The sequence below is a fragment of the Mirounga angustirostris genome, unplaced genomic scaffold (genome assembly GCF_029215605.1).
Source record: "Mirounga angustirostris isolate CCGP_5_RB_7025 unplaced genomic scaffold, mMirAng1.0.hap1 SCAF_9, whole genome shotgun sequence".
Classification (NCBI taxonomy): Eukaryota; Metazoa; Chordata; class Mammalia; order Carnivora; family Phocidae; genus Mirounga; species Mirounga angustirostris.
The window spans coordinates 47,193,004-47,220,173 of record NW_026991717.1 but is presented as its reverse complement, the minus strand read 5'-3'; the positions used below and the strand labels follow the sequence as shown (position 1 = coordinate 47,220,173).

The following is a 27,170-nucleotide window of genomic DNA, read 5'->3' as shown; positions in this document are numbered from 1 at the left end:
ACAATGCGTGTTTAGGAAGAGGGCTCATGCGGTTCTGGAGTGGACTTTCCCATGCTCTCGTTCCCAGCCGTCTCCACCGAGGAGCAGTTGTGTAAGACGCTCGGGGCGGCACTGAGCCCGCGGGCCTCGTAATCACCCCACTTGGGCTCTGAACAAAGCGTTGAACCCACAGGACCGAAACGGGGGGAACGGTCGGAGCTGCAGTCATCGCTTGCCCCTAGCTGGCTCGAGGGATGCACCTGTGGCCCGCCTCCAGGCCAGGAGTCCCAACCGAGAGAGTCAGGGTCCAAATGATGGCCTCAAAGCTGGGTGAGAAATGACAGATTCTGGGGTCCTAGGAACTGATCGGCAAAGCAATGGAGTCACCCTGTGATGACTTCTTGCAGTTCAGAGCTGTGCGTGTGGCATGACATCCTGGAGCACCGGAAGAAATAGATCATCCACGAGGTTTCCATCCCCACACCGCATTGCAAGGTAGGCAGGGAAGGCATGATCATCCCGATCCCACAGAAGAAGGGGAGACCCCCCCGAAGTGAGGTGACCTACCCAAAGACACACACCTCACATAAAGGCACTCCAAGTGAGCAGTGCTCATCCCTTCCTGGACCCTCTGGGGCAATGTGCTTTTCACTCTTTCCACACTGCTGGTCAGCTGTGTCTCCGAGCCGAGCTGTCACTCTGGATGACCACCCCGAGGATGTGGGAGAGGGTCTACAGGACCCTTCCATCAGCTGGATGTGTGTGCCCGGCAAGGAGTTACAGTGAGAGCAAAGCATGGGGTCCCCCCGCAGGGAGCAACGGCCATGGCCCGCGAGCTTCCCCAGGGCAGGAGCCGTGCCCGGCCTGCTTTGAGCTCCCGCATCCATGCCAGCGCCTGGCGTCAGAAACATTGCTGGAGGGAGGGAAAGGAAGAGAAGGGGACAGAGGAGGAGGGTGGTTTCTTAGGGTCACTGGTCAGCGGTGCCGGCTCTTCCCTGACCGGCTGACGGCGACCCCCGAGAACAGTGCCAGGACTTCGTGGAATGTGTATTTTCCAGCCTCGTTGGGCTGCATTCATTAGCTTCCCACCTTTGTTTTCTTCTTTTCTCGTCCCGTTTTTAAACTCATGTGATGCTGTTGCTGTTTCTATTATTCCTGTTATAGTTTAAGCATTGTGATTGACTTTAAATATTTTGGGGGATGTTAGTCAACAACAACAATAAAAAAAACAAGCTAGAAAAACTAAGAAGTGACTGTATAAGTACATGTAACTGGCAGTGAGCCTTTCCATTCTGCCCCCGCAGAGAATGCAGTCAGTATGGCAGTAAAAGGGCCTGGAGATTTTCCCCAGCAGTCCTGCTACCCCTCCTCTCTGCACCTTCCCCAATTCTACCCACATTTTGACGCTTATTCCGAGGCCAGTGTCCTCCTCTTCACCTCCCCCAGCTAATCCAGCTCGAGTTTCTTCTAACTTAAGACAGGGAGCTCACATCCTCTCTTTCCATGGGGCTCTGGAAATTCAAAATCCCCTAATGCAGGGCTCCTCAAACCATCCCCATCCTTTCAACCTCTTGGCTGCCTGTCCTTCTTGAACTCTCTGCCCTGGGTTTCTGGGGTGTACCTCTGACAGGGTTTTCTCCCAGTTCTCTGCCTACCGCCTTCATTTCTTTCACTCAGCTCCTCCTCCTCCTTGGCCCGGGTTTTGTTTTTATTCTTGTGTTCTCTGTACAGACAACCATCACTCTTACGGTCGCGTCCCAGTCCAGTCACCCGAGTCAGGTTCCAATCTCTTACCTCCAGCTGCCTGCGGGTCTGTCCGGATATCCCTTCATCACCCCCAGAATTACATGTCCAAAGCTGGACATCAAGATCTCTCCCTAAAACTCTGTTCCCTGTGTTCAGCTTCTTGGTTCTACTTCTGTGGCCATGGCATTGCCATTTCCTTCTCAGCCAGGCTTGAAAACATAGTCATTTACTTTTTATTCTTTCATATTCACTCACCGAGTTCTGGTGACGTCCCCACTGATTTGGTTCCCTCCTCTCCATCCCGTGACCATGCCAGGATCACCCCAAACTCATCCCATCATCAGTCTGCTTCTCCTGCCATCCATTCTGCTCCCAGAATGGTAAGCTCTAAACGCTGCCTCGTCATTCTCCCGTCCCCAAACCACTGGGGACCCCCCCTCCCATTTTCTATTTCAGTACCAGGGATCTCTGGCTGACCCCCAGGACCATCGACACTCTGAACACTCGCTGGCATGCGGTGCCTGTCCCATCTCATGATCACATGACTGAGCCCTGCCTTACCTCCAGGCCCCTGCAGATTACCGTCTCCCCGGAGTGCCTGCTTCCTGCTCCCTTGCCTATTGGAATTACATGCCATCCTCAAGCCCAAATCAAAACCCACCTCCTCTGCTAGCTTCTCAGACTGTCCTCTTTTCTTGGGCATCTTCCTGTTTTGTTGTGCAGTCCAGTGTATTCACGGTTTCTTTCTGTTCCTTAGTCCCTACATTGTAATATTCTTGCCCTTTATTATCTAAAAGGTAGTGAAAAAGCATGAGATCACCAATATGAAGGCACTGAGCAAGTTTTGGAGGAAAAGGTATAATGGAAATCTCAGGTGTTAACAGTGAAAAAAAAGACCGCAAATATATGGTGCTGATGGCAAATGACGGAGTGTCTGTTAGTTTCATTAGTGACATGTGCAATGCTGTCATTTGCCTTTATGTTGGTACCATAAAGGGATGAGGTTTGAGGGACTTTGTGCTTTAAAGAACCATCAAATTTTATCTTATTCTGGATTCCTGTTATCTGTAAGCTCTATAATGCCACCTGCCAGAGGACTTTCCATGATTACTCTATGCCCATCTCATTCTCGTTTTCTTCCCGATGGCTCAAGGTAATGGACATGAGATAGAATCACAGGGAGCCCACATCTTCAATTTCAGAGTACGTCCCAGCGCCCAGGGACCCCGCGCCTAAGGCTCAATTTGTTCCTCCGAGGGAGCAACACGTCCCGCCCCGAGTCTGATTCTCTTTGTGGCCAACTCAACAGTTTTTGTTTTGTCTCACTGGACCAGGACTCAGGTGGAGACTCCAAGCATTGAAGGAGGGGATGTATGGGTCTGGAGGGGGGGGAACCCCTCCCCAGAAGCTCAACTCTGAGAACGTGGAGAGAGCAAACAAGCTCTGGCTGGTAATACAGTCACCACTTACAGCTTCCTTTTTGCAGCTGCGAAAATAGTGCATCAGGTTGTCAGCTTTTGACTTCATCTCACCACGGTAAATAAAAATAAAGCTACTGCCAAGTGCCATCAGCGATGTGAGCTCTGTCATGTAGCCCACGACTCTGAGGACAAGGCCCTCAACACTCCTTCACGTTTTAGCTTTCAGGGAGGCAATTTTGAATTAAAACAGTCGTTCCAAAGATTTCATCCATGATTCTACTTGTTGGCCGTGTAAAACAGTATGAGTACACAAAGTTTAAATAGTGTCAGAAAACAAGGGTGTTGCTTACTGCATTCTGTAAAAATACTCTCCCAGACTCCTGCTCAGTAACCAGAGAAAACAACACAGCTGAAAAACCCAGCAGCTGAGAGAAGGACCCAAGTGTACTCAGTATGACGCGAAGATTCGTAAACACAGCCACATAATCCCAAGGAGTACACAATATAAATGCTTTATTGCTAGCACAGAGGTTTCTTTTTAAGTAAATTAAAAGACATAAATCTTCATTTTCACATTCTATATTGCAGTTGAAAGGTAAACTAGCTGGTTAATGGGTATGTTCACTTGGACACACGCTAGAAGAGGAGAGCATGACATTCACATGGAAGAACTCAGAAGCGTGGCGTCTCTTGAGGCATCGGGCCCCTGAATGCACTGTCGTTCGTAAGTAACAGCAAACGGAGATTTCCTTTTAAACATCGTGAATAGACGAGACTCATAAATAGAAAACCGGTTAGAAAGCAGAAACCCATTACATACAGAAGGCTACCTACGTGTTGCCCATATTCCATGTACTTCTAGGTTATGTTTGGTACTTTTAAATAAATGATCTTCATCTAGGTTACAGACTGGATTGGATTCAGCAACTGGAAAAAGGGAAGGAGCAAAGGAAGCCGACACTGTCCGTCAGCTGGTGGATGCGCTGGAAAGCAGGAGAGGAAGTGTGTGGCTGGGGGAAAGGGAGAGGGGCTGCTTTGTGCCTCCCCCTCGGGAGGCCCGTCGGGAAAACCATGTGTGGACGAGCCACTGGGCATGGCGGGCTGGGAATGGAAATGGAACCTCCAGGCTTGGCCGGATTTTCCAAGGTTACTGCCAGTGCATTTACGACATGAGAGGCCACAGCAACACCCAGAGCACTGGGAGGAGTGGGGTTGGTGCAGGGAGCCTGGGGAGCAGAAGCAGCTTCGGAGTCCAATTGCAGAGATAATTCACTTCCTAAGAATTGTCGGCCAGCAGGGAAATGAACTTCTTTCTGCAGGCCCCCAGCACTACCCGGTACCAAATTCTTGAGCCGACTCAATTCATTTTAGGGTTGATTGTTAAGAGAAGCTTTGGAAAAAGATCTTATCAGTCAATGAAAAACAACTGCTCCCTCCCCCGCCTTATTCCAGAATCACCCAGAAGGAAGTAAACACACACGCACACCCACACACCCTAAAACCAAGCGGCAAGCTCAGAAGCTGTGAACTACATGTGATCATCTCTGGATCTGCATCTTCCTGATCTTTCACTTTTGTCTTTTATGGATGTATGAAAGCCAGACTGGATCAGGAACATCCGAGTTCTTAGTTCTCGTTACATCTGCAGTGTACCAGCTCCTGGCAGTTTCGGTCTGGTCTGGCTCTAACTAAAACCATTTCATGTTCCGCTTTGAAGAAGTGGATAACATGAAATGGTAATTTGGCTGCAAAACCCTGGAAAATTGTTCCCGGCCCAAACATCTGCCCCAAATGAGCTCAGCTGAGATCTCCTTGGAGGGGTGGGAGGGGTGGGGGGGAAGTGAGCAGAGAGAGCCTGGAAGGGGGAAAATGGAGACAATGGAAAGACGACCTTTCCTCAGGAAGAAAGTTCCTTGTGACGAAAGGCATCAGCCCATCACTCCGGAAAGAGAGACTGGGTGTACCCGGCAGTGACTTCTGCCTTCAGCCCACTTTCCCCAATATTTGGTATCGTTAAGGTGATCCCTTACAGAGTGCCAGGAAACCGTGCCCACGTGGTCTGCTTTCGTTATGCAGTGACTGGCCTGGCCTACATGTCATTACTTAAATCTTTAAATAAGGACTGGGTATGGACTTTGGATTCCTGAGAGCCGGGCCCCCCAGGGAGAGCAGAGAGGAAGGGTCCTGTGGGCTGGCCTCCACCTTCCTCCTTGGCCTTCTTAGGAGTTCTTCTGAGGGATCTTTACTGTCACCGTCTTCACCTCGGAGTACTCTCGCAAGCCGAATTCCCCCCTGAAAGGCAGAAATAGGCTGTGTCAGACACCCAAGGCCTGGGCAGCCTGGTGTGAGTGATGGCAAGAGTCCCGAGAAGGGGCCGTTTAGCACTTGCTAACAGTAGGCCCTGGGGTTTCCATGTAGAAATGTCCAATGAGTGGACAGTCCAGCCCTCCTCTGAGGAGCAGAGGGGGCTGTCCTGTCACGAGCAGTGACCGTTTCTTAAAGGCAAAGGCTGATCCGTCTTCCCAGTATGGCCCAGGAAGGGGCAGCATTCCCAACTACTCAGAGAAACAGGCATGCGTGTTAGCCTGGGCCAGCAGTCACACAGACCCTGGACCATGCCCCTGGGTGGGCACCACAGACAGCAGCAGGCCCGGGCCCTTACCGCCGTGTCTCTACCATGGACAGCAATGGCTCTGGAGGACAATGGTGTGCTTTCCTCCTGCCACCTGCCACCCCGACGTGTCTGTGTTCTAGTCGCTCTCCTAGACACCTAGTCCACTTTAGCTGAAAGAAAAGCCTGAGATTTCTAGGCTGGGATCCCCTGGATGTTCTAAATTCTTTTCCACTGGTCCTTAGACTTAACAAATGGAAGCGGGGACCCAAAGGCCTGGGCAGGGAAGAGCATGGATCACCAGCAATGCTTTAAAGACAATCCTGACACATGCTGCCCACAGCCCCACAGAGTCAGGGGAAAGAGGGAGGAAATCCAAGTACCTGACTTCAAAGGAAGTGGCAGTAAGGTGGTCCCCCAAGACTCTGGGTAAACGTTTATGGGGTGGGAGCTGGGTCCCCTGCCTCTGCGGGGGCCAGGGGACGCTGCCCTTCCTGGCCCCCTGGTCCCGCTGAGCCGGGCTCCAGCCACTGCCCTCAGGGGGCCGGGGTTCGGCCCAGCTGGCGGCTGCCGTGCTCCCTTCCTTCCCCTCTGTGTCGTCTCTCCTCAGTTCACCTCATTTCCATCACCTTTTTCACCTTTCCTTTATTTCATTGTAAAGTCAAGCATGTTCTCCTAATTTTCTCTTTCAAAAAATGAACTTTTCTCCCCCTCTATTCTTTTTAAAGTCACTGGCCCGTGAGGCTTTCCCTGGCTCTCTCAAGGGGAGGAGCTCCTCCCTCCTCTGTGTTCACAGAGCACCTGGTGCGCCGACCACCACAGAGCTGTCACCTGTCCCCGGGACAGAGGCCGTCTCCCCCTGCAGACCTGTAGCTGACTGTTCCTGCTTCCTGCCGGCCACCGAACCTGGTGTAGAGCCCACGGCTTCAGGCTCGGACGGCATTTGTGGAAGGGAGGGACAGAGGGAGGGCTTTTTCCCATCCCCCTTCCCCAGTTCCACCCAGTGGATATACCACTTCTGCCAGGAGAAAATAAAAGAACACTTAGAGATTTATTTGACTAAGAAAATATTAATAAAAAAAGTCACATATGGGGTGCCTGGGTGGCACAGTCGGTTAAGCAACCAACTCTTGGTTCAGGTAGGGTCGTGATCTCAGGGTCGTGAGCTCGAGCCCCGTGTCGGGCTCTACACTCAGTGTGGAGTCTGCTTGGGAATCCTTCTCCCTCTCCCCCTTCCCCAATCTCTCTAAAAAGAAGTAAATCTTTAAAAAAGATCCCAGTCATGTATAAAAGATACGATGTTACAGTGACTGGGCTTTACAATAAAGACCTGCTATAAGGGATTCATGCTGCTTCCTTCCAGGAACCCCGTGCCCTGCACAAGGCTCCAATTATTTTGCCAGCAGCAACTCTGAGCACCCAAGTCACCTGAGTTGTCATGCCCATGCCCTCCCCGCCGGGACATCAGAGGCAGCCAGGGAGAGACCAGGGCATGTGTGCTGTTCTCTTATCTGTGTTGGCCATCTTGCTTACGGGAATGAGAATCAATTTGGGACTGTCCCACTCAGTATGAGGTCCCCTCATTAGCTCCTTCCAGGCCCTGAGTCTTTATTACCAGCTCAGCTCTGTCTCCTTCTCGACTTCTTCCTGCCCTTGGGCAATTCTGAAAGTGTCTCTTCATCACAGACATCATCTGCCTCCTGTTTGAAGTGAGGTTACTCCCTTCTTGTTTCCTGGCTTGCGCACGCACATGGGGCAGACCCTGAACCATCTCCTCCCACTCAGATCTCTAAGTCTGTTGTGAGAAGCAGAAGGAAGCCTACAGAGTCAGAAGCGTGGTGGTATGGTTGCTTTTGAGTGTGATGATTGGTTCCTGTAATCTTTGGGCGCACAATGCGATGGAAAATCATCCTGGGCTGGAGGAGCTCCTCCCCTGTGTCTCGGGCAGCCATCTGCCACCCTGGTTCGCACACAGCCTGCTCCGACAATGAGGAGTGGCCTCGAATCTGTCATAAAAACAACCCTGGAGCTGGGGGTCAGCAGGCAGGCATGCCCACTCAGCTCTGCCATTAACTGGCTCTAAGACTAGGCGAGCCACCCCATCCTCCTGGTGCCCGGGCATCTCTCAGGCATCAGGAAACGTAAGGATCGTCCTTGGAGCTTGCTTACATTGTGGATTCCTGACCATCCCCACTGAAGACTCTGTCCCGGTAGGTCTGGGGAGGAGCCCAGGAGACTGTGATGCAGGTGGTTGTTTGGGCCACCCTTTGAGAAGCGCTGCTGGAAAGTCTCTGAGAGCCCCACGTTTAGATTCTTCTGCTATTTCACCATCTCATTCTGGGGGCTTTCTCTCCAATCTAACTTAATCCAGTTAAATCCCACAGTTACGGGAGAACTGCACTACGGTGCAAACGTAGACACGCCGCTCCCGCTGTACCCCAATCTCTCTGCAGAGCTCCACGGTGCGTCCGGGCAGAGGCACACTCAGACGCCTGTGTTCCTGCTTCTGAGCCAGACTGGGTTATATTCCCTACCACTAACCAAACCTGGCACCCCACAGGCAAGTAAGATGTTAGATTTGGGTGCCTCTCAGCCAGTCACTGTAGAAAATCACTCATAAAACAAAGAGGGATTTCCATGTAGGATGTATACTTCCCTGCTCTTTTCTTTGCCTTACAGCAACATTTCGCAGAGCAGGGTTTCCAGACCACCTGCGCCGAATCATTCCAGAAGCCTGTTATCAATGCAGAACCTCAGCTTTACTAAAGCCAAATCTCTGAGAGTGGGTCGCCAGACAGGCACACGTGGCAAGCCCTTCTCCCAGACCACAGGTGACTTTCTGTGCACAGGCATGCTCTGCACCTACATATGAGCACACATGCATGCATGCATGTGCATGCGAACTTGGGAAGCCCTTATTATCCTAATAATGCTTCTCATCTTCAAAGCCGATGTCCTTAGTTTTTAAAATGTTGAGGTTCACAGCTTTCTTTCCATGTGCTGTTTGTGACATGTATTTTATAGCTTGTCTCAGGGAAGCTTAAATGAGGAGTAAGGGAGGGGTCAGGAGGAATGAAACCGGGAACTGGCTGCAGGGCAGGTCTGAGCCGCCCCCATCTCTGACCCTGGGAATCAGAGGCCAGCCCATCGGGGTACCTGTAGAGGGCAGCCCTCCACAGCGCTCTGTGGGGGGAGAACTCCGGTGCTCCCACAGTCCGCCTTGGAGCTTGTTTCCCGAAAGTGCTACTTCTCCGTGCCTCTGAGAGGTGGGAAAAGGGGTGCCAGGGACCAGAGCCACATGGGGTTTGCAAGGCCAGGAGATAAACAGTACTGTCCAGAGGAGGGTAAGGGGAGTTTCTGGGATTGCAGTAAGTAGGAAGGAAGAGTGGGGGACCAGGATAGAGTAGGTTCTTTTATTTGAAGCCTTTGCGACCACTCTAGGTCATTTAAGGAAGAAAAAACGTTTGGGGAGCAAGTAGGGACTAAGAATCATATAATCTAGGCAAGATGAAGTGAGTCTCATCAAAGAGCACTGTTCCCTAATTATTTTTTAACTGCACTGCAAAGGCCAAATCACTACAGCACCGAGACAAGTCGAGAAAGGCTGCTTTTCAGTCTCTTGGGCCACTGTTCTCTGTGTGGTTCTGACACAGCCAAACTGTCTCCTGGCAAGTTCGTCTCTTTGCCTTTCCAGGCAAGGGGAAGGTTTCTAATGGGAATAGACTGGACCTGGACAATGTCACAAGCCCGAATCCTGTCCATGCTGAGGGTCCAGGACAAGTCTGGGATAAGCTCCATCAACCGGCAATTATTTATTATATTTTATGCCCATGATTCACCCTCTTAATGATCTGTAACAAAACAGTCGGCATGAGAAGCATTCCCAGAGCCAGGGATCGTCCCAACATTTCAGAGACCAAGAAGGCACAAACACAGAAGCGGGACACGGAGTATCAAGTTACATGCATGCTGAGAAGTGGGAGCAGAAAGTGAAGGTCATATGCAGGTTAGGAGGAGATAGCTGGAGTACTCGAGGACTTTGTAAAAGCTGAAAAAATACTGATAACAGAGCAAAGAGGATCCGGACTGCTTCTGTATCCTCTGGTTTACTTGCTGTAAGGCAAGTGGGAAGCACTGAAGGCCAGAAGCAAGACTCAAGCAAGAGTGATTTCTCCCAGCATTCCCAGGGACAGAACAGAAGTTGATGATGCGAGCCACACTTCCAAAGTAAGACATTTATTAGGAAAAAGAAGGATCACCTACATAACACTCATCTACTTGACCACTAGTGACGATATCAGCTAACATTTCTGGAGGCTTGCCAGACACTGCTGGATATCTGGAACACTGAATCCTACCATTTAATCCTCACGGCAACTTCTGGGGTAGGTACTATAATTATTCCCATTTTAGAGATGAGGAAACAGAGGCTTAGTGAGATAAAGTAATTTGTCCAAGGTTGCATAGGTATTAAGTGGCAGAGCCAGGATACGTATCTGAAGCCATGTGATTCTAGAAACTCTGCTCTTAGCCTCACCGCTATGCTTAACTTCAGTTTAATGGCTAAGAGCTAGAAATTACCAGCTGAAGTATCCGAAGCATGTAAATCTTCTGCACTGGTCTTACGGGTTCACTCTACTTTGTCCCCAACACCGTACTTGTTTCTCCCACAACTGCCGCTACTCACTCTTCCTCCACTCTTACCAACCCTGCAAATTATTCCCCTCTCTCCAGCTACCCAAATGTTCCTCTCCTTTAAAGGCCAATTCAAATCACTAGGTTTGATCCTACCTAAAGGTTTTCCAGGAGTCTATAGCTCACAATGATCTCCCCCATCCCTGAACTCCTCTATGACTTCACGGTCTTCTCTGGAATTCTTCTGATTCTTTCAATGTTGTATATTTCATTTATCCAGCAAAATCTCAAGTGCTTTGATGAACCACATCTTCTCCCACAGGCCAAACACTCAATACTTCAGCAGACTGATCATGAACTGGCATTGGCTCCCAAAAGGATGCATTCATTAATGGCAGAGGGAATGGACATAAGGATGTTTCCTCTTGGGAGTCACAGGATTTAAGAAACACAGAACCAGCTCCTTTCAAGAGGAGGGAAAATTTTTTGTTTTTGTTTTTTTAGAGAGAGTGTGAGTGGGGGCAGGAGGGAGGGGCGGGGTTGGGAGAGCAGAGGGAGAGGGGGAGAGAGAGACTCTCAAGCAGACTCCACACTCAGTGAGGAACCCAATGTGGGGCTCAATCTCATGACCCTGAGATCATGACCTGAACTGAAATCAAGAGTTGGACGCTTAACTGACTGAACCACCCAGGTGTCCTGGGGGAAAATGTTTTTTTGTTTTTTTATTGGGGGAGGTGCGTGTCAGCTCAGGAAGACCCTGGCTACCATTCACACTCTGAATGCCACTCAAAAAATCCATTTATATATGAAGGCGGCAAATAACATCCCCTTGAGTGTAGTTCTCCACTGCTACAGTCCCATTTTTCAGGTCCTTTGCCTCACAGGAGGACCCTCCACAGCTCTGATCCCGGCCCTGAAGAGTCCCCACACCTGGCCTCCCTGCTTCCTTGGCTGCATATCACGGCAGCCACTGAAACCTACGTTCAAACCTCACATCTGCCACATACGGGCTGTGTGACCTGGGCAGGCTGCTTAGCTAGTGCAAGCCCCAGTTCTCCACCCAAACCATGTGGGATGTGAGGGGAAGTGTATCAATCCCACTCTGTCGTCATGAAAATCAAATGAGACATTAGGAAAGAAGCTAACGTAAAGCCATACACAGAGTGGGCATTTAATGAGTGATACCTATCAGTGTTAATTGTAAAATCCTCGTGATGGGTCTTCTTCCTCTAGTCTTTGCCAGGATGTCCTCTACCTGCCAGAAATCTCAGCCTTAAAACCTCTGGTATCTCCTCAGCTCCCACAGAATGTCTAAGCCCTCAGAGACTGGGTTTAAAACAACCTTTCCACTTGTATCTTCAGCATCCTCCAGCCATCCTACGTCCAAACCCTGCAGTCCCAGCCTCAGAGAACCTACAGGAGCAGAGCAGGCGATGTAAGGGAGGGGCTTGGGCATGTGTAAAAACGAAGGGCTACCAATATTCAGGCCCCAGAAGCAATAAGGACAGTGGGGAAGAAGGCGAGTTCTAGAGCTCACAGCTGCAGCAATTTTGCTATGGAGGAATGAAAATAAGCAAGAAATCCAGATTTTATGGAAAGCCTCATTTTTGAATGCCAGTTAAGGATTTTAAAATGTGGGGCAAAGTGAAACACTTCTGCAGGCCAGATTTGTCCTTGGGCTGGCAGATGGTGACCTCTGTTTTAAACACACCAAATCCCTGATGTTCTCTATTTGTTGTACCTTCACGCCTTGGTTCCCGCTATTCCCTCTACATGGCAAGACTGGTCCTCACAAACTGAAACGTGATTTGCTCTGTGAAGTCTTCTCGGACCCCAACACGCAAATTCCATGGATTGTTTCCTCTGTACTTGCAAGAGGTTTGGCACACTTCTATCAAAAAAGCAGCCCTGATTTTGTGAAATAGATAGTAAATTTTTATCCATTCCCACGTAAGGGAAGGGAGTTGTGTTCTATTCATCTTTGTGACATGTAGCACAGTGCTTCGTTTATAGAAGTACGTGCTTAACAAACTGCTGAATGAATGGATGAGAGTAAGAGAATTAAACAATTGTGTGCATACTCCTCTAGGCTGGTATTTGTAATCCGTTTCTCTGCAGGCACCAGCAACTTTGGACACTTACATTTCTCTCCCATTTCCAGACATCTTGAATCCCCCAAAGGGGCTCTGGACATTTAAGGCATTGTAACAATTGATCCTAAGAAAAGAAAACATAGTACCGTGAGTGTGAATTCTGCTTGCACAGAAGTAGTCCCCTCAGTATAACAGTTCTTTTAAAAGTTTTATTTTCTAATTCCCCTTTTTGCATATGAAATATTTAGAATTTAAAATTGACTTTGATCTCCTGACCTAGCCATTAAGGAGTGTATATCCCTCTTCAGGGCGAAGGCTGGTTGCCTTCCGTCTTCCCCATCCCCCCGGAGGATATGCTTATGACCCACACTCCAGAGATCACGAGTACCGCCAGTGGTGTGCGTTATGGCCAGAACCATGAGGCTGGCCCTCATCTTACCAAACAGTCCCAGCCTGCATTGCAGAAGACACTGTGAGCGCCTTGTTGATGTCATTAGTGAAGACGGCTGCTACAAGTCCAAAGTCTGAGTTATTGGCTCTTTCGATAACTTCATCCATAGTCTTAAACCTCAGAATTTCCTGAACAGGTCCAAAGATCTGCAACAAAACGGTGTGAGCCAACATGGGGTTGTTGCTCTGCCTTCATTATTTAAGTGACATTTAAGTTTAGTAGCACAGAACTGTAAAATTGCTCAAACTTTGCCAGAACAGGATTATGTGAGTCTAACTCTAGAGTTCATTTAAGGCCCCCTCTCCTCCATCCTCCCTGGCATCCCCAGATCCCACGGTCTGTACCAATGCTGCCTTCTCTGTGATTCCCCAGCCACTGCCCCAGACCTCAGAACAGCTGCTGGCTGAGGTGCTCCGGTCACCCTCCTGCACAAACGTGAGGTGGCTTGGATGCTTTCTCCTTCCCGGCGGACAGCTTAGTAACCCCACGTCTGAAGGATTGACCTGTGACTAGCATATTACTAAGGCCAGTGATCGGCTGTTATGATTGTCCTCTTGGCTAATAATAATTGCAGTCAAGGAGCACGTCACGACCTGCCTCCATCTAGCTTGCCTGCCTTCTGATTTAACATTTTCTTGAAAGCAGGATTTGCACAGACATGTGTATTGTTACAGAATGTATATCAAATATAAAGAGCCAGAGCTAGAATATCATCTACAAGAAATGCTCTGGAAGCCATCCCAAGAAAGGCACGGCTTCCGCTCGAACCCCATATTTGATACCTCCTCTTTGGCAATGCGCATGTCATCGGTGACGTTGGAAAACACGGTGGGCTCGATGAAAAACCCCTTTCGGCCCAGCCCTTTGCCTCCACATTCCAGCTTGGCACCCTCGGCCACACCACTCTGGATGAGTTCCAGGATCTTGTTGTATTGTTTCTTATCAATCTGCAAGAGAAATTTCCTAAAGACTCCATGTAAGGTCTTCTATGAAAAGAGAAAGAAGTGTGTACTCAAGGATCTCTCACTTGTGATTTTTTCAAAGCTCCATTATATCTGGTCATGTCATAGGGGACTGCTGCCATTTAGGCACTGTTCTCCGAAAAAATGGTCACTTTGTATGTTTAATCCGATATACCGAGAATTCCATTAAATGCACTGCACGGATGATGGGGCCAAGTCAGAAGTACCAGATGCAGAGTTAGGCAATGTTTCTAAATGATGGAGAAACTGGCTAATTGATTAAACGCGGTTTCTAAATGGGGAAAAACTGACCGCTATAACCAAATGAACAGTTCACCAAGTTGAACTGATACTAAAAAGATGAGAACAATAGGTAAGCTCCATGGTGCTTTAAATCCTGCTGGGGTCTATTTTTGATGGAGCTCCTATTACACCTCTAGAGGAAAGGGTTAAGTATAAAGAGCAGGGACCAGCTTCCTAGTCCATAAAATACGGTTAGTCTTGCCCACCCCCCAAGTTATAGTCATCATTCAATTATGATGGTAAATACAAAAACCTAAATTCACTTAAGTTTGAATTACTCGGCTAGAACATCAGTCATCTCTCAAATGGTCCCCAAATCTAGGAGATGTTTCTTATCGGGAAGACCTATATGTCAGAGATTCAGATGCAATCTGATCCAAGTATCCTTTAAAAATTCCCAGACTCTATCTACAGTTTAAGATTCGACCAGAATTCTATCCAGAAATACACCTTGGTGATTGTGGAGAACGTGCAGAGCCAGATAGTGTGGGACTTTTGTGGCCCTCCCCACGGCACTGCATGAAGCCTACAGAGTAAGAGACAACCATACAGCAGGGGGACAAGTAGACAGCCCTCTATTCCCTACACGTTACAAGCCACAAGTAGGCCAGTTTGGCAGAGAGATTCCTTGGCCACGGATGAAAGGATACAGGGCTTCTGAGAAAGAGAGATACCCACTCTCCCTGACCGTGGCATTTGCAGGGATGTCTTGAAGGCCAGTGGTGAGGACTGGTGGGTTCTCAGGTCAACCTCCATCTTGTCATGCTCAGGTCCTTCCTTAGAGCTAAGAGACTCCCACTTACCCCCGGAGTCCAAAGCAGCCTTGAGGCAACTTTAATTCCTTAATGTTTCCGAGATAACATTTCTGAAGGGAAAGGGAAGCTTGGGGAATAAGCAATGCCTCACCAGCTCCAATTCCAGCCACGAAGCCCAGATGGGAGAGCAAGGAGGCGGGAAAAGGATGCTGTTTCCGGGGTCCCACTAGAGTGTCCGGCGCTCGCCCTGGAAAGTGCTCTTCCCCAATACTAATACTACGAGGAGAAAGGGAATGTTTATGATTTCGCTACCTGGGGTCCCTGCTCCGTGGTGGGATCAAAGGGGCTCCCCACGATGCGCCTCTTGGCCCGCTCCACGCTTCTTCTCACAAACTCCTCGTAGATGGACTCCTCCACAAAGATGCGAGACCCAGCAGTGCAGCACTGGCCCTGGTTGAAGAACACTCCCTGGTGGGCCTGCTCCACAGCGTAATCCACTGCAAGAGGAGACAGCCTTGTCCTCAGCACCATTCACCCGCGGAGGGCCCGTCCATGCAGCCCCCTCCCCTCCCCCGCCGGAGCCCCGGGTCTAATGCCGCGCTCACCGCACAGTGGAACCGTGAGGAGGCGGCACAGGGGACAGCAGTGGCTTGAGAACACAGTTTAGGACAAGTTCTGGCTAGAGCCTGACGTGACTTGCTACGTGACCTTGACCTTGGACAACTTCACGTCTTTGCGTCTCGTTCTTCTTCTGTAGAACGAGGGCCTGGACCACACCATCTAGAACGGGAGTCTCAAGCTCCACGTGCCAAGGGGCCAGGCAGATAATGGAGTGGTATCAATTGGCCAGCCAGGAAAACAATCTGATGGAGACTCAGAAGGAAAGCCACTGCATTTGGCTGTTACTGTGCATGAATGTAAGCCCCTGGGTTGCCAGATTCCGATTTTAAGAAAAAACAGACATCAGGATTTTTCTTTTCTTTTCTTTTCTTTCCGAGATTTTATTTATTTATTTGACAGAGAGAGAGACCGCGAGAGAGGGAACACAAGCAGGGGGCGTGGGAGAGGCAGAAGCAGGCTTCCCGCAGAGCAGGGAGCCCGATGCGGGGCTCGATCCCGGGACCCTGGGATCATGACCTGAGCCGAAGGCAGTCGCTTAACCAACTGAGCCACCCAGGCGCCCCTGAAATCAGGATTTTTAATGTGTAGTTTTTATTTTTTAAAGTGCTGTGTGACATTTTGACAGTTAAACATATGTATGCCCTGCGTTGGGTCTAGGGACTGCCAACTTGCAATCCTTGATCTACAGAACTTCATAGCTGTATGTTTAATTAGTATTACGGTGAATTAAACTCTAACAGAAATGGAGCTTCTTGAAAGATACCAAGTTTTCTCTACATTTACTGGAATTGTATAGCAGCAATAACTTTCATCTCAGAGCTTCCACTTCAAGATAGGACTAGCAAATAGTGTGTGCTGGTTGCTAAATGACTGACTGAATCAATCAGGCACGCATCAGTCAATCAGTCGTGTCAATGGAGGACCTACTCCCCAAGAGAAATTTAGGGTGACAGTTCTGATCCCTCTGACAACCAGCATGACGCTGATGCTTTATTCTTCATGGGCTCCAAGTTGGGGCTGAAAGGCAAGCAATCCGCTTTCTGTTTTCTGACCTCCCAGTGGTGAAAGGGAAAGCAGCTCTGTCTGGTGGGATGGGAGGAAGAAAAAGAGGGTCCAAAAGAGCTTTTGAATTTTTATTCCCTGGAAAGCTTTTCAAAACAGAAGGACCACACCGATGCAGAATGGCCTAGAGGGCATCCTGCCTGGACATGGGGTTTCCTAGATTACTGCTCCACGCTGCCATAGGGTCCTACTTCCAAGGTATAAGCAACTGACCAAAGTGCATCGACATTCTCAAAGTCATGGAAGCAGCAGAGGATGGGGGTACTAAACAGAGGAGGGGTTGTGGGTTTGGGAAAATGTTGGCAGGGCTAGGGAACTAGAATTTTTGTAATGATCTACAAAGCCACCAGACACCGTTGAGAACTTTCAGATTTCTTGAATCTAAGCAAAGAGAGGATATTTCTGGTTTTGAGAGGCTTAGACCATTGCTCTTTCCACTACACAGCACAAAGCAGGCCTTCTGCTCTTCTATCCTGGCCTGAAGTGCCACAGAGTCAAAGCAGCTCAGGAGAGCCTAGAAAACACTCTGTTCAGCTATCAACTGGCAAGTGCTCTTCCCCAATACTAAACTAGTTGCCCTCTAGGAGGAAGGGTCCAGGTTCTTCTACTTGAAGCTTCTTCTTAGCCTCACAGATCTTTTTCTTAGTGTCCTGTCAAAAGTGGAGATACAAAAGAGAGCACCGAGGGGCAATGTACCGGGACATGGAGGAGATCTGTAGTTGACTTACAATCAGCATCAGCAAAAATAATATTGGGACTTTTCCCTCCAAGTTCCAGAGTTACTCGCTTCAAGTTACTTCTTCCAGCTGCTTCTTGGATAAGCTTTCCAACCTGAAAGAAAGGAAATGGAGCGAGGTTTTGCACACCTTGCAGCTGAGACAGTCAGTGGCCAAAGCCAACGGTGGGAGGCAGCAGGGATGGATCCTGCAAGGCAAACTAGCAAACTAGCCCCATGGACAATGCAGGAGCAGCTCCCGTGGTCAACTTGGTCAACTTGGGTGGACAAGATACAAGTCAGTTGGGATGCAGTTTAATGTCTAATTGGAAGTGAACTGGAAGTGAATTGGAAGACTGCTTTAGTTTCATGATGAAAAGAGCACTGAAAAGGGGTTTAATCTGGAAACTTAATCATTGAAAGATTTCTTTAAAGGCAACTGGCAAGCAAAATATGACTAGAGGTTTTCTACCACTGTACTGTGGCTTTTAGCTCTGGACTCTGGTCTCAAAAAAAAAAAAAAAAAGGCCAATTGGCTCCACATGAAAGACATGATGACTGTAAAAGAAACTCTTCATGGATTTATAAAACTGCCAGGTATGACTTTAATCAGATGGTTCAAAGAAGATACAGATGTTACACCTTTGCCTCTGCCTAGTTCTGTAAGTAAAAGGAGTCCAGACAGCTGAGGATCTGTCTGTATGTGTGCAATGCCTATTTACTTAGAAGCCAAGCAAACAAGAAGCTAGGCTGGAGATAGCATTTACCACTGTGTAAAGTCGTGTTTCTAATGAAATTGAAAGCGTTCAAATGGAAACAGGGATGTACCACCTACAGCCTCCCTTCGAGGAAGAACACACTGATTACCTCGGTGAGTAGAAATGCTGCCAGATCCTTCAGAGTTGGCCTCAGATGAAGAGCGTTTTCTTGCCCAAGAGGATCCCCTTCCCCTGGGTGGCCTATCCACTGGTGGCAGGGGTACGAAGATCCTCACTTTCAGCTCACCACAGGACAGCTCCAGAGGACAATCTATGTGCCGCCATGCTGCCTGTTGTTGGCGGAAGCTACCAGGCCTGCATTGCAGTTCAGTTTCCCCTTGTGCCCACTTCCCTTCAGCAGGGATCCCTCATAAATAATCAGCATGGCAAACTGTCTCAGCAACTGCTTCCAGAGAACCTGAGCTGTAATAGAGTGCTACTCTACTATGGAGTAGAGGTCCCTTTATGGAAAATGCCAAGTCCCCACAGAGCCCATATGGGCAGTTTGCTCTTGTTGAGATGAAAAATGCAACTTTTGCCTGGAATCCTACGGAAAATAAAAGATTTTAAAAGCCTGGAGAAGAGAAATGCTACATTTCAGCCCCTCCTGCCCCTTGATATCCTCAAGTAGGGCTAATAACTCCTCAGGCAGTGTAGTCATGGTTGAGAGAAAAGGCTCCGGAGCCTGGAAGTTTTACTGATTTTATCACTTACCAACTGTTTGACCTTGGGAAATTAATTTCTGAGCCTCAGTTCCCTCCTCTGTAAATGGGGCTAAAAATAGTATCTACCTCAGAATCCACTGTCCTGAGGATTAAGTGAAGGTACTTGGGCCTTAAAACCTAGCCTGGTACAGAGTAAGTACCCACACATGGTAACTACACACAGGCAGGAGAAGTCGGGGCCCCTCTGCTTCCTTGTTCAATGCAGAGAAATGGAGCTGATTGTAAAAGGAGTTACTGCAGCTAGACTTTCCAAAGCAGGTCTCCCCTTCTTCCCTCAAACAGCCTCTGCATATCAATTGCTTCAGGAAAATATTGGGGAAATGCTGACTTCCCTCAGCCTCTAATATTACTCATTCACTGGATTAAATGCTTTTATGTTATTATTACTCTCCCTCATGGCAAAAAAAAAAAAACAGAACGTGGAAAATATACTTTCATTCTAAGGAAACCTGTGGGGGAAAGACAGTGATGTCTCTGAAAGAGCTAGAATTAGAGAGTTTCTTAATTTGCAGGACAACGCTAGTTTCCAAGGGGTTGAAAAATACTAACATGTGACCCTAAAGATTAATAGGTGGGCATCAGCCCCCCAGTCAGATGGTCCCTCTCCCGCCTTGCCAGGTTGTCTTGTCTGTCTTCTACCTCAAGGTAGACTCCCTGGGAAGATAGGCTAATAAAGGCCCTGTTCTCAGGCAGACATGCTCCCTCTCCCTCTTCTTCAGGAAGAAATTACATGTATATGATGGAAAGGAGAATCTGGCTCTCTGTTGTGGCAAGAGAATAGCAGTCAGGTGGAAGTTATGACTGAAGCCTGAGATCTCGAGCGTGAAACCTGCACGCAAGGGCAGCTGGGACAGCGCCGTGGGGAGTCCCCGACCAGGCTATTCCCCGCGACCGCCTGTTGTCCTGAGGAATTCTAGGGTTCTTGGCTCTCTCTGCCCTGAGGAATCCATATTCACTGATGATGACTCATCTTAAAGTCCAGGAAGATAAACAGGCAAGTGCTTTCTCAAAAAAAGGCAACCACTGGAATTCATGAAAATTATTAATTATAATAAAAAAAACCTAACATTTGCTGAGTCGTTCTGTGTCAGACATTGGCATGTATGAGCTCATCTAAGTCTCGCAAAAATCCTTCAGAGTAGGTACTATCTCATGTTAAAGGCGACCAAACTGAAGAGCTGGAAGCCAACGGATGTTCCCAGGTTACCCGGCAGGTGGCTGGTAGAGCCCATCAGAGCCCAGGGAGACTGACGCCAGGGGCCAGGGGTGGGTCACTTGCTCTATGCCCCTCCCTTCCTCTCTACTTTCTGCCCTGTCTGCCTTCCTTTCTATATTTACTGAGCACCTGCAGCGTGCCACACACCACCAAAACCTTGGCCCTGAACTCCAAATTGATTTCACAGTGAGTAGGAATATCCCCTTTTGAAGATACAGATGATGGTCACACACGATCAGCTGCAAAACTAGCAGTTGGCCTTCAGAGTGACAGAAATAAGAAACAAGCGAAGGCATGGAGAAATCACAGGTTTCACACACAGTAAGACGCTGAGTAAATGTCTGGGGCTGGTAAAGGGAGTGCTGGCCCAGCTGGTATCACGGTTCTGTCAGCCCTACTCCCTGACATTAATGAAAGGAGTTCTAGGAGTTGGTGTTTTTTGCCACAAGGAAATGTTGTCCAGTGATTATTTTCATGGCTACAGTAACTATACAAAAACCTCCCTCAGTCTGTGGTCATCAGAGAATACCTAAGAATAATTTTTCTGGGGTCAGTGCTTTGCCAGTCTTTCCTTAGAAACCAAATTTGTACTAAACATTGCAAGGCAAGTCTCAGATGAATAATGCCTTTCCTCTTCATCTTTGGAAGAAGGTCAAGTTGCAGCTCGGCCTCAAGAAACAGCTGGATGGGGGCGCCTGGGCGGCTGGTTAAGCATCTGCCTTCAGCTCAGGTCATGATCCCAGGGTCCTGGGATCGAGCCCTGCATTGGGCTCCCTGATCAGTGGGAAGCCTGCTTCTCCTTCTCCCACTCCCCCTGCTTGTGTTCCTGCTCTCGCTATCTTTCTGTCAAATAAATAAATAAAATCTTAAAAAAAAAAATAAAATAGTATAGCAAAAATTAAAAAAAAAAAAGAAAGAAAGAAAGAAACAACTGGATGTATGAGGCCACGGGAGAACCATTCCCATCTGGAGCAGCCTCTGGACCGGACACTGAGAAAAACCCAGTTTTCACTGATCCCCTTCATTCACCATGTATTGCTGGTTCTCCTACTTCGTGTCAGGTGCAATGCTGGGCACAGTCCTGCACCCGGAGGGCACTCGCAGCTAAGAGGACTGCATTATAAACTTAGCAGGTGCTCAGTAAGCGAAGCTTTGAGGTCCACTTGGGAGAAAAACCTGGGTCAGAATGTAGTATTAGATCTGAGCAGATGGGATTAGGGCTCTGCAGTACTTTGTTATAAGCCAGGGTCAGGGCACTCTGGTCCTTATGCACAGAACTGGACTTCGGAGAATGTACTATTGCTCATGAATTCTCTCTGTGAGTGCCAAATAGGCACTCCTCATGATCACTACCAAGATGGGAAAAGAGATGATGGAAAGGAGAACAGATACAACTCCAAAGCAGGAGATTCTTAACAGGGCAAAGTAATGTTTAAAAACAAAGAGTTCAAGTGAGAACTGACTCCGTGCCTGCTTACAAAATATGATAGGTCCTGTGCAAACTAGCCTAAAATACTCCTTGTACAAACCCCATACAGAGGTTTCCAGAATTACAATCTATGGAGTTAGACAAGTTCAGAAAGAATGAAATACAGGCACTACACAAAGGCCTGGGGTTAACTGGCCCTTCCAAGACAAGAAAGCGGTGAGGGGGGCGTTCCTTGGGGATACGTGCTGCTGGGTCAGAAGGCAGAAGAGCATGGAGAGACAAATGGGGTTGCAAGACACACAGGCCTTGTGAGGGGTTAAGAGTCAAGTCAATAGGGATGGATTCATAAAACCAAGTCCTATTCTGATAAAAACAGGCAACATCTCCTGTCTTATTGCTGACAACCTGGCTAATTATAAGCATATTCAGGTTTGGAGACTACAGTTTGGCCCACGGGAGGCAGGAGACCCAGGTACTCCAAACTGTGGCTTGGCTCCTAACTCCGACTGCAATGTGGGAAAGCCACTCTGGCTCCTTGAACCTCAGTTTCTTCACGTGCAGAATGAAGGCACAGGCCAAGCAGTTAATGTCCGTGGTACTCGAGTTAGTTAGAAGAGTTTAAAAAGACATATGGGGCTCCTGGAGCTCCTGCTCGTTCTGAGAGTCTGTCCACAATTCTTCTGCATTCTTCTTGCTTATGGAGCAGAAGTAGCTTTTCATACAAGTACCCAGCTGCCCTGAATGATAGAACCACCTGATTTTTTTTTTTTTTTTAGTTTCCTGCACAGAGCTCATTATGAAAGAGTAAGTGATAGCGTTCCTGTCATGTGGTTTCTTAACTTTGCATTCCCCATAGTCAGCTGTATCTGGGTACCCCAAACAGGCGCAAGGATGCGAAGGGGGGGGCTCCCCCACACATAATGGAACTGGGCTTGCTCTCAGCAGGAACGCTGGCACAGAGCAACTCTGACTCCCATCCTCGTTTTGAATAGGCTTCAAGATTGGTATGAGGAGTATCCCTGGAAGAGCCACAATGGACCAGACCACGTTCATGGCAATGTAGCAGGGGCAGGAAAGGCAATTTGGTGCTTTGCAAGGGAAAGGATTTGTTATACAGGACAAAAAAAACACATGAAAGGCCTTCCCATATGTGCTCTTTGCTCTTCATTTAAGGCTGTTATTGCCTGAACAGAATTTATGAAGTTAGGTAAAATTTTTATTAATTACTGAATTGTCCATATTAGGAGAGGTTCTTGCTCAGAAACATTTCTTTTTATTAATTAGTTAATTACACCTATTAATAAGGGTGGATTCTTTCTCAGAGATATGCTACCTTTTTAAAAAAAAACAGAAACACCTCAGTAAATTGGTTGAAAATGCCTGCTTTCTGGAATATATTTTCATTTCTTAAACCTCAAACAGATTGATTCTATGCTTTTTCCCTCCTCTCCTTTCTTATTTTTCATTGTTGGGCTTACTGGTTGACTATGATGGAAACAGGAATGCTGAAAATATGCATAATTGGATATTTCTTGTCTTTCTGAAATATCTACAAATAATAGCCCAAATCAATCTGTTCAGATTTCCACCAGAAAGTAAAAGGACCAAGATATTTAAGCAGTTCCTTTAATCTCAGTGTAACAGCAATTTCCAAACTTTGTCAAATTCAGATTATGAAAGCCAGTATGGCCACTACCGACCCATGCCCCCCATCGCACACCTGCCCTTCCAGCCACATGAAACCACTTGCCTTTCCTGGAACATGCCTCTCTTTCTTTGTACAAGCTGTTTCATCTGCCTAAAAGGCCTTTCTTCCCCTTGCTCACCGATAAACTCATTTTTCCAGACCTACTTCTGCTACTTCCTCTGTGAAGCTGGTTTTCCAGACCCACCCTCCCTACATGTCTGATCCTCTGATCCAAAAAAACTCTCACCCCGTACTTGTTTAATATTCGTCTTCTAGACTGAATGTGAGCAGAGAGACCCTCTGTCTATCTGACATACATATGGAAGATTTGTTGGGCAACCACACCAGAATATGACACCTGCGAATATGACACCTGCTCTTAAGGTCTCTGGAAATCAGAGACCATGAGGGCTTTAGGGAAACAAGTGAGAGATTGGAATACAGGATGCCTATGTCCAAGGTAGTTGTATTTTGCTACAACTAACAGAATAATCTTGGGCCTCCCAGTACTTACCTTTGGCTTAAATTTCCTCTTTTTAATGAGGGGGATGACTTCATCTACTACTGGCCGCACAGTTCCTGGGGGGCTTAAAAACTTTTCTATGTCTGGGCTCTCCCTCCAGAGATTCTGGTAGTTTTACTCTGGATTATTTTTAAAAGTTCCCCAGGACATTTTTTTTAAGACTTATTTATTTGAGAGAGAGAGAGGAAGAGAGCATGAGCAGGAAGGAGAAGAGGGAGAGGGAGAGAAAATCTCTAACAGACTCCTTGCTGAGTGTGGAGCCTGATGCGGGGCTTGATCTCATAAACACTGAGATCACAAGCTGAGCCAAAACCAAGAGTCAGATGCTTAACTGACTATGCCGCCCAGATGCCTCCTCCCCAGAAATTCTAATGTGCTGCTAGGGTTAAGAACCAGGAGATTCAAGAATCTTTAAGGGCATCTCTCCCACACTTGTCTCTCACCTTGCATCATTGCTTCTCCTTTCTAGTTGTGCAACGTTACTGTTGGCTGAGCACATATTCTGTGCTGTTTGTTCTCACAAACATTATTTAATCTCCATGTTGTTTCAGTGAGGTGAAATTACCCCTGTTTTATAGTTGAAAAAAAAAAAAAAAGAGGACCCAGAGAGGTCCAGAAATGACTTGCTGACAGGCTCCTATGGAGCCTGTCCTGGTTCTTCCTGCCTCATTACAGTTCCTGTCTGCGGTTCCTGCTTCTCTGCTCCAGATGCCCTGCTGGGGATAAGGTCCCCTCCACTAGGATAAGAATCCCATCAGCCAAACACACTATCCACAGCTAACAGATAGTCCAGATCGGCTGTCTGGTACACTTAGCATCCTTTTGTTAACTACACAGGACCCTCCCTTTTTATTTCAAAATAAATAAAAAAGGCAAGATTTTGATTTTTTGGTTTGCTTTGATAGGAAGACTCCTGGAGTACTCAAGTCAAGGTATGACACTTCCCACTCACCAGGTGAGCTAAATAAAGAGCTGGGCATCTTGGGACCTATTATCATCCCGAGCTCCAAGGAGAGGGACCCACTGCAGAATAAATAAATAATTTCGGCTAGCATGCAGAGGCCATAGCAGACTTTTTCCTATTCTCCAGTACTCGAGTTTTGATTTAAGTGTTAAGAAAAGGAAAAAAAGAGAATTTAAAACCTGTACATCCAATGGCTTTGACCCATCAAACTGGTATTTTTGATTCACGTGCCGGATGGTTTACTCGTGGACTCATACACCCTTAGGAAAAGGCCCATTAGCTTTTTATTAAAAACAGCTAAAACTCTAGCAGGCTGCTTCCCCCACCTACGAAGAGGTGGTGCGGCTACGAGAGAGAGAGAGAGAGCTGCTCCAATCCCTGCCTCCAGCAGCAGCGGGGGCGTCCGCACTATACGACATAACCTTCCTCCCGCTTAGGAAGTGAGAGGAGGACCCCGGCTGCGTGAATTCGACTCAGTGCTAATACAGCTGTTAGCTACAAACATTTGTTTGGCACGAATCAGTCTGGACTCTCCTGTAGTTTGCTTTGATGGTCTCTTGACTATCTTGTTGACTAGATGAAATCATGGTTTGTTCATCTAACTGAATAAAGAAAACACCACACCAAGCAAAGTGCAAACTGCTTTCCTGCACTTGGTTGAGGTTGTTTATTGACTCTGTGTTTATAAGAGCCCTTTAAAACTCACTTAGTAAATATTTACATGCATTGCTTATGTATTTCGCTGTATAAGGAGAAATTAATCCCATCTTTAATCTGCGTAACTCTGTTTTTCAAAGGCCTTTTGCTAAAGTAAAATGGAAAGCAGCCACCTCAAATAAGCTTCTTGTTACTGCTGCAGAAATTCTGTGATGTCCCAGTAAGTCCCCTCTCCCTAGGGTAATCAGACCAAGAGCCATGTCCAAATTCTTCCCTCTGGAAGAATCTATACAATTTCCCAAGAAGCCTACAAAGTTAAATGAGAATAGATGGATCAAGAAGTAAAAAACCTGATGAGAGCAAGCTTAAAGTGGGTCTGGGAATTATGGGCTCATCTGATTTGCCTGTGAAAATTCTCTACCCACCCCCATTAACATGGGTAATTATAAGCTGGCTTCCATATTCTAGACAGATGCTTCTCCCTCAGGTCTTCCACTGTCTGTTAATGATATCGTTCCAGAGAAGAAACTAGGAGATACTCCCGAGGCCACAGAAGTGGTTCCCCTCCAAGTGAGTGCAAGCCTCTCTAGAGACAGAAATATCAAATAGAGACTGCGTCAGAAAAAGTCAGTGAAATTTGCTCTACTAGCTCACTATTGTGAGTATTCCTAAGAGCAAAACTCTTCACAGGGTCATCTTCCGCCTCATTCTTTTTCTCAAATTCTCCCTTCTCTCTCTCTCAGGTCCCTCCATTGAAGATGTGCATCTTTGAAGACTACATACTTAGTTTTTAATGTTCTCCCGTTAAGATAAAGAATTTCCTATGTTATATAAAGCTACAGTAATAAAAAAAATAGTGTGGTATTGGTGAAGGGACAGACATATGGATCAGCAGAACAGAACAGAATCTAGAAAAAGACCCATACAAATATGGACATCTAAAACACAAAGGGAAAGGCAGAAAGCCAATTCAGTAGGAAAAAAACATCTTTTCAAGAAATGGTGCTCGAACTCTTATTATCACCATTTTTTTTTTAAAAAAAGAACTTAGTTCCTCACCTTATCACATGCACAAAAATTAAATAAAAACAGATCACAGACCTAAATGTTAAACATGAAACTATAAAATTTCTAGAAGGAAATATAAGAGAAAATCTTTGTGATAGTAAGCTAGGCGAGAATTCCTTAGGCGTGACACCAAAAGCCTGATCCAGAAAATTAAAAAATTAATGAATCAATAAATTGGATGTCATGAAAATTAAGAACTTCTGCTCTGCAAAGGACACTGTTAAGAGAATGAAAAGATAATCTACAGACTAGGAGAAAATATTTGCAAAGCACAATGGACTTGTATCCAGAATACACAAAGAATTTTTAAAATTCAACAATAAAACAACAGAACAGTAAAAAATGGACAAAGATTAAAACACACTTCATCAAAGAAGATATACAGATGACGAACACACACATGAAAAGATGCTCAACATCACGTATCAGCAGGGAAATCCGTATCAAATCCACAATGAAGTATCCCCTCACACCTGTCAAAATGGCTAGAATCAAAAATACTAGAAATATCAAGTGTTGGCAAGGACATGGAGAAAAGGGAACCCTTAGGCAATCTTGGTTGGAATATAAATTGGCGCAACCATTATGAAAAATTGTATAGAGGTTTCTAAAAAAGTTAAAGATAGAACTACTGTATGATCCAACAATCCCACTTCCGGGGACTTATCTAGATGAAGAAAAAAACACTAATTCGAAAAGATGTATCTGCACCCTCATGTTCACTGCAGCATTATTTACTATAGCCAAGATACAGAAAAAACCTATGTGTCCATCAATGGGTTACTGGAT

General features: G+C 47.1%; 1 protein-coding gene across 1 annotated transcript in view; it reads right to left on the bottom strand.

Moving 5' to 3' along the window:
* Window positions 1-3,648: 3,648 nt before the first annotated feature.
* The window catches only part of ALDH1A2 (aldehyde dehydrogenase 1 family member A2), a 94,584-nt gene continuing 71,062 nt past the window's right edge, over window positions 3,649-27,170 (bottom strand). The window contains exons 8-13 of the mRNA XM_045899979.3: window positions 17,368-17,470; window positions 15,269-15,453; window positions 13,719-13,883; window positions 12,925-13,082; window positions 12,535-12,609; window positions 3,649-5,438 (exon numbers count right to left, since the gene is read on the bottom strand). Coding sequence (XP_045755935.1) covers window positions 5,366-5,438; window positions 12,535-12,609; window positions 12,925-13,082; window positions 13,719-13,883; window positions 15,269-15,453; window positions 17,368-17,470 — 759 coding nt within the window. The 3' untranslated portion in view covers window positions 3,649-5,365. The remainder of the gene's footprint in view (window positions 5,439-12,534; window positions 12,610-12,924; window positions 13,083-13,718; window positions 13,884-15,268; window positions 15,454-17,367; window positions 17,471-27,170) is intronic.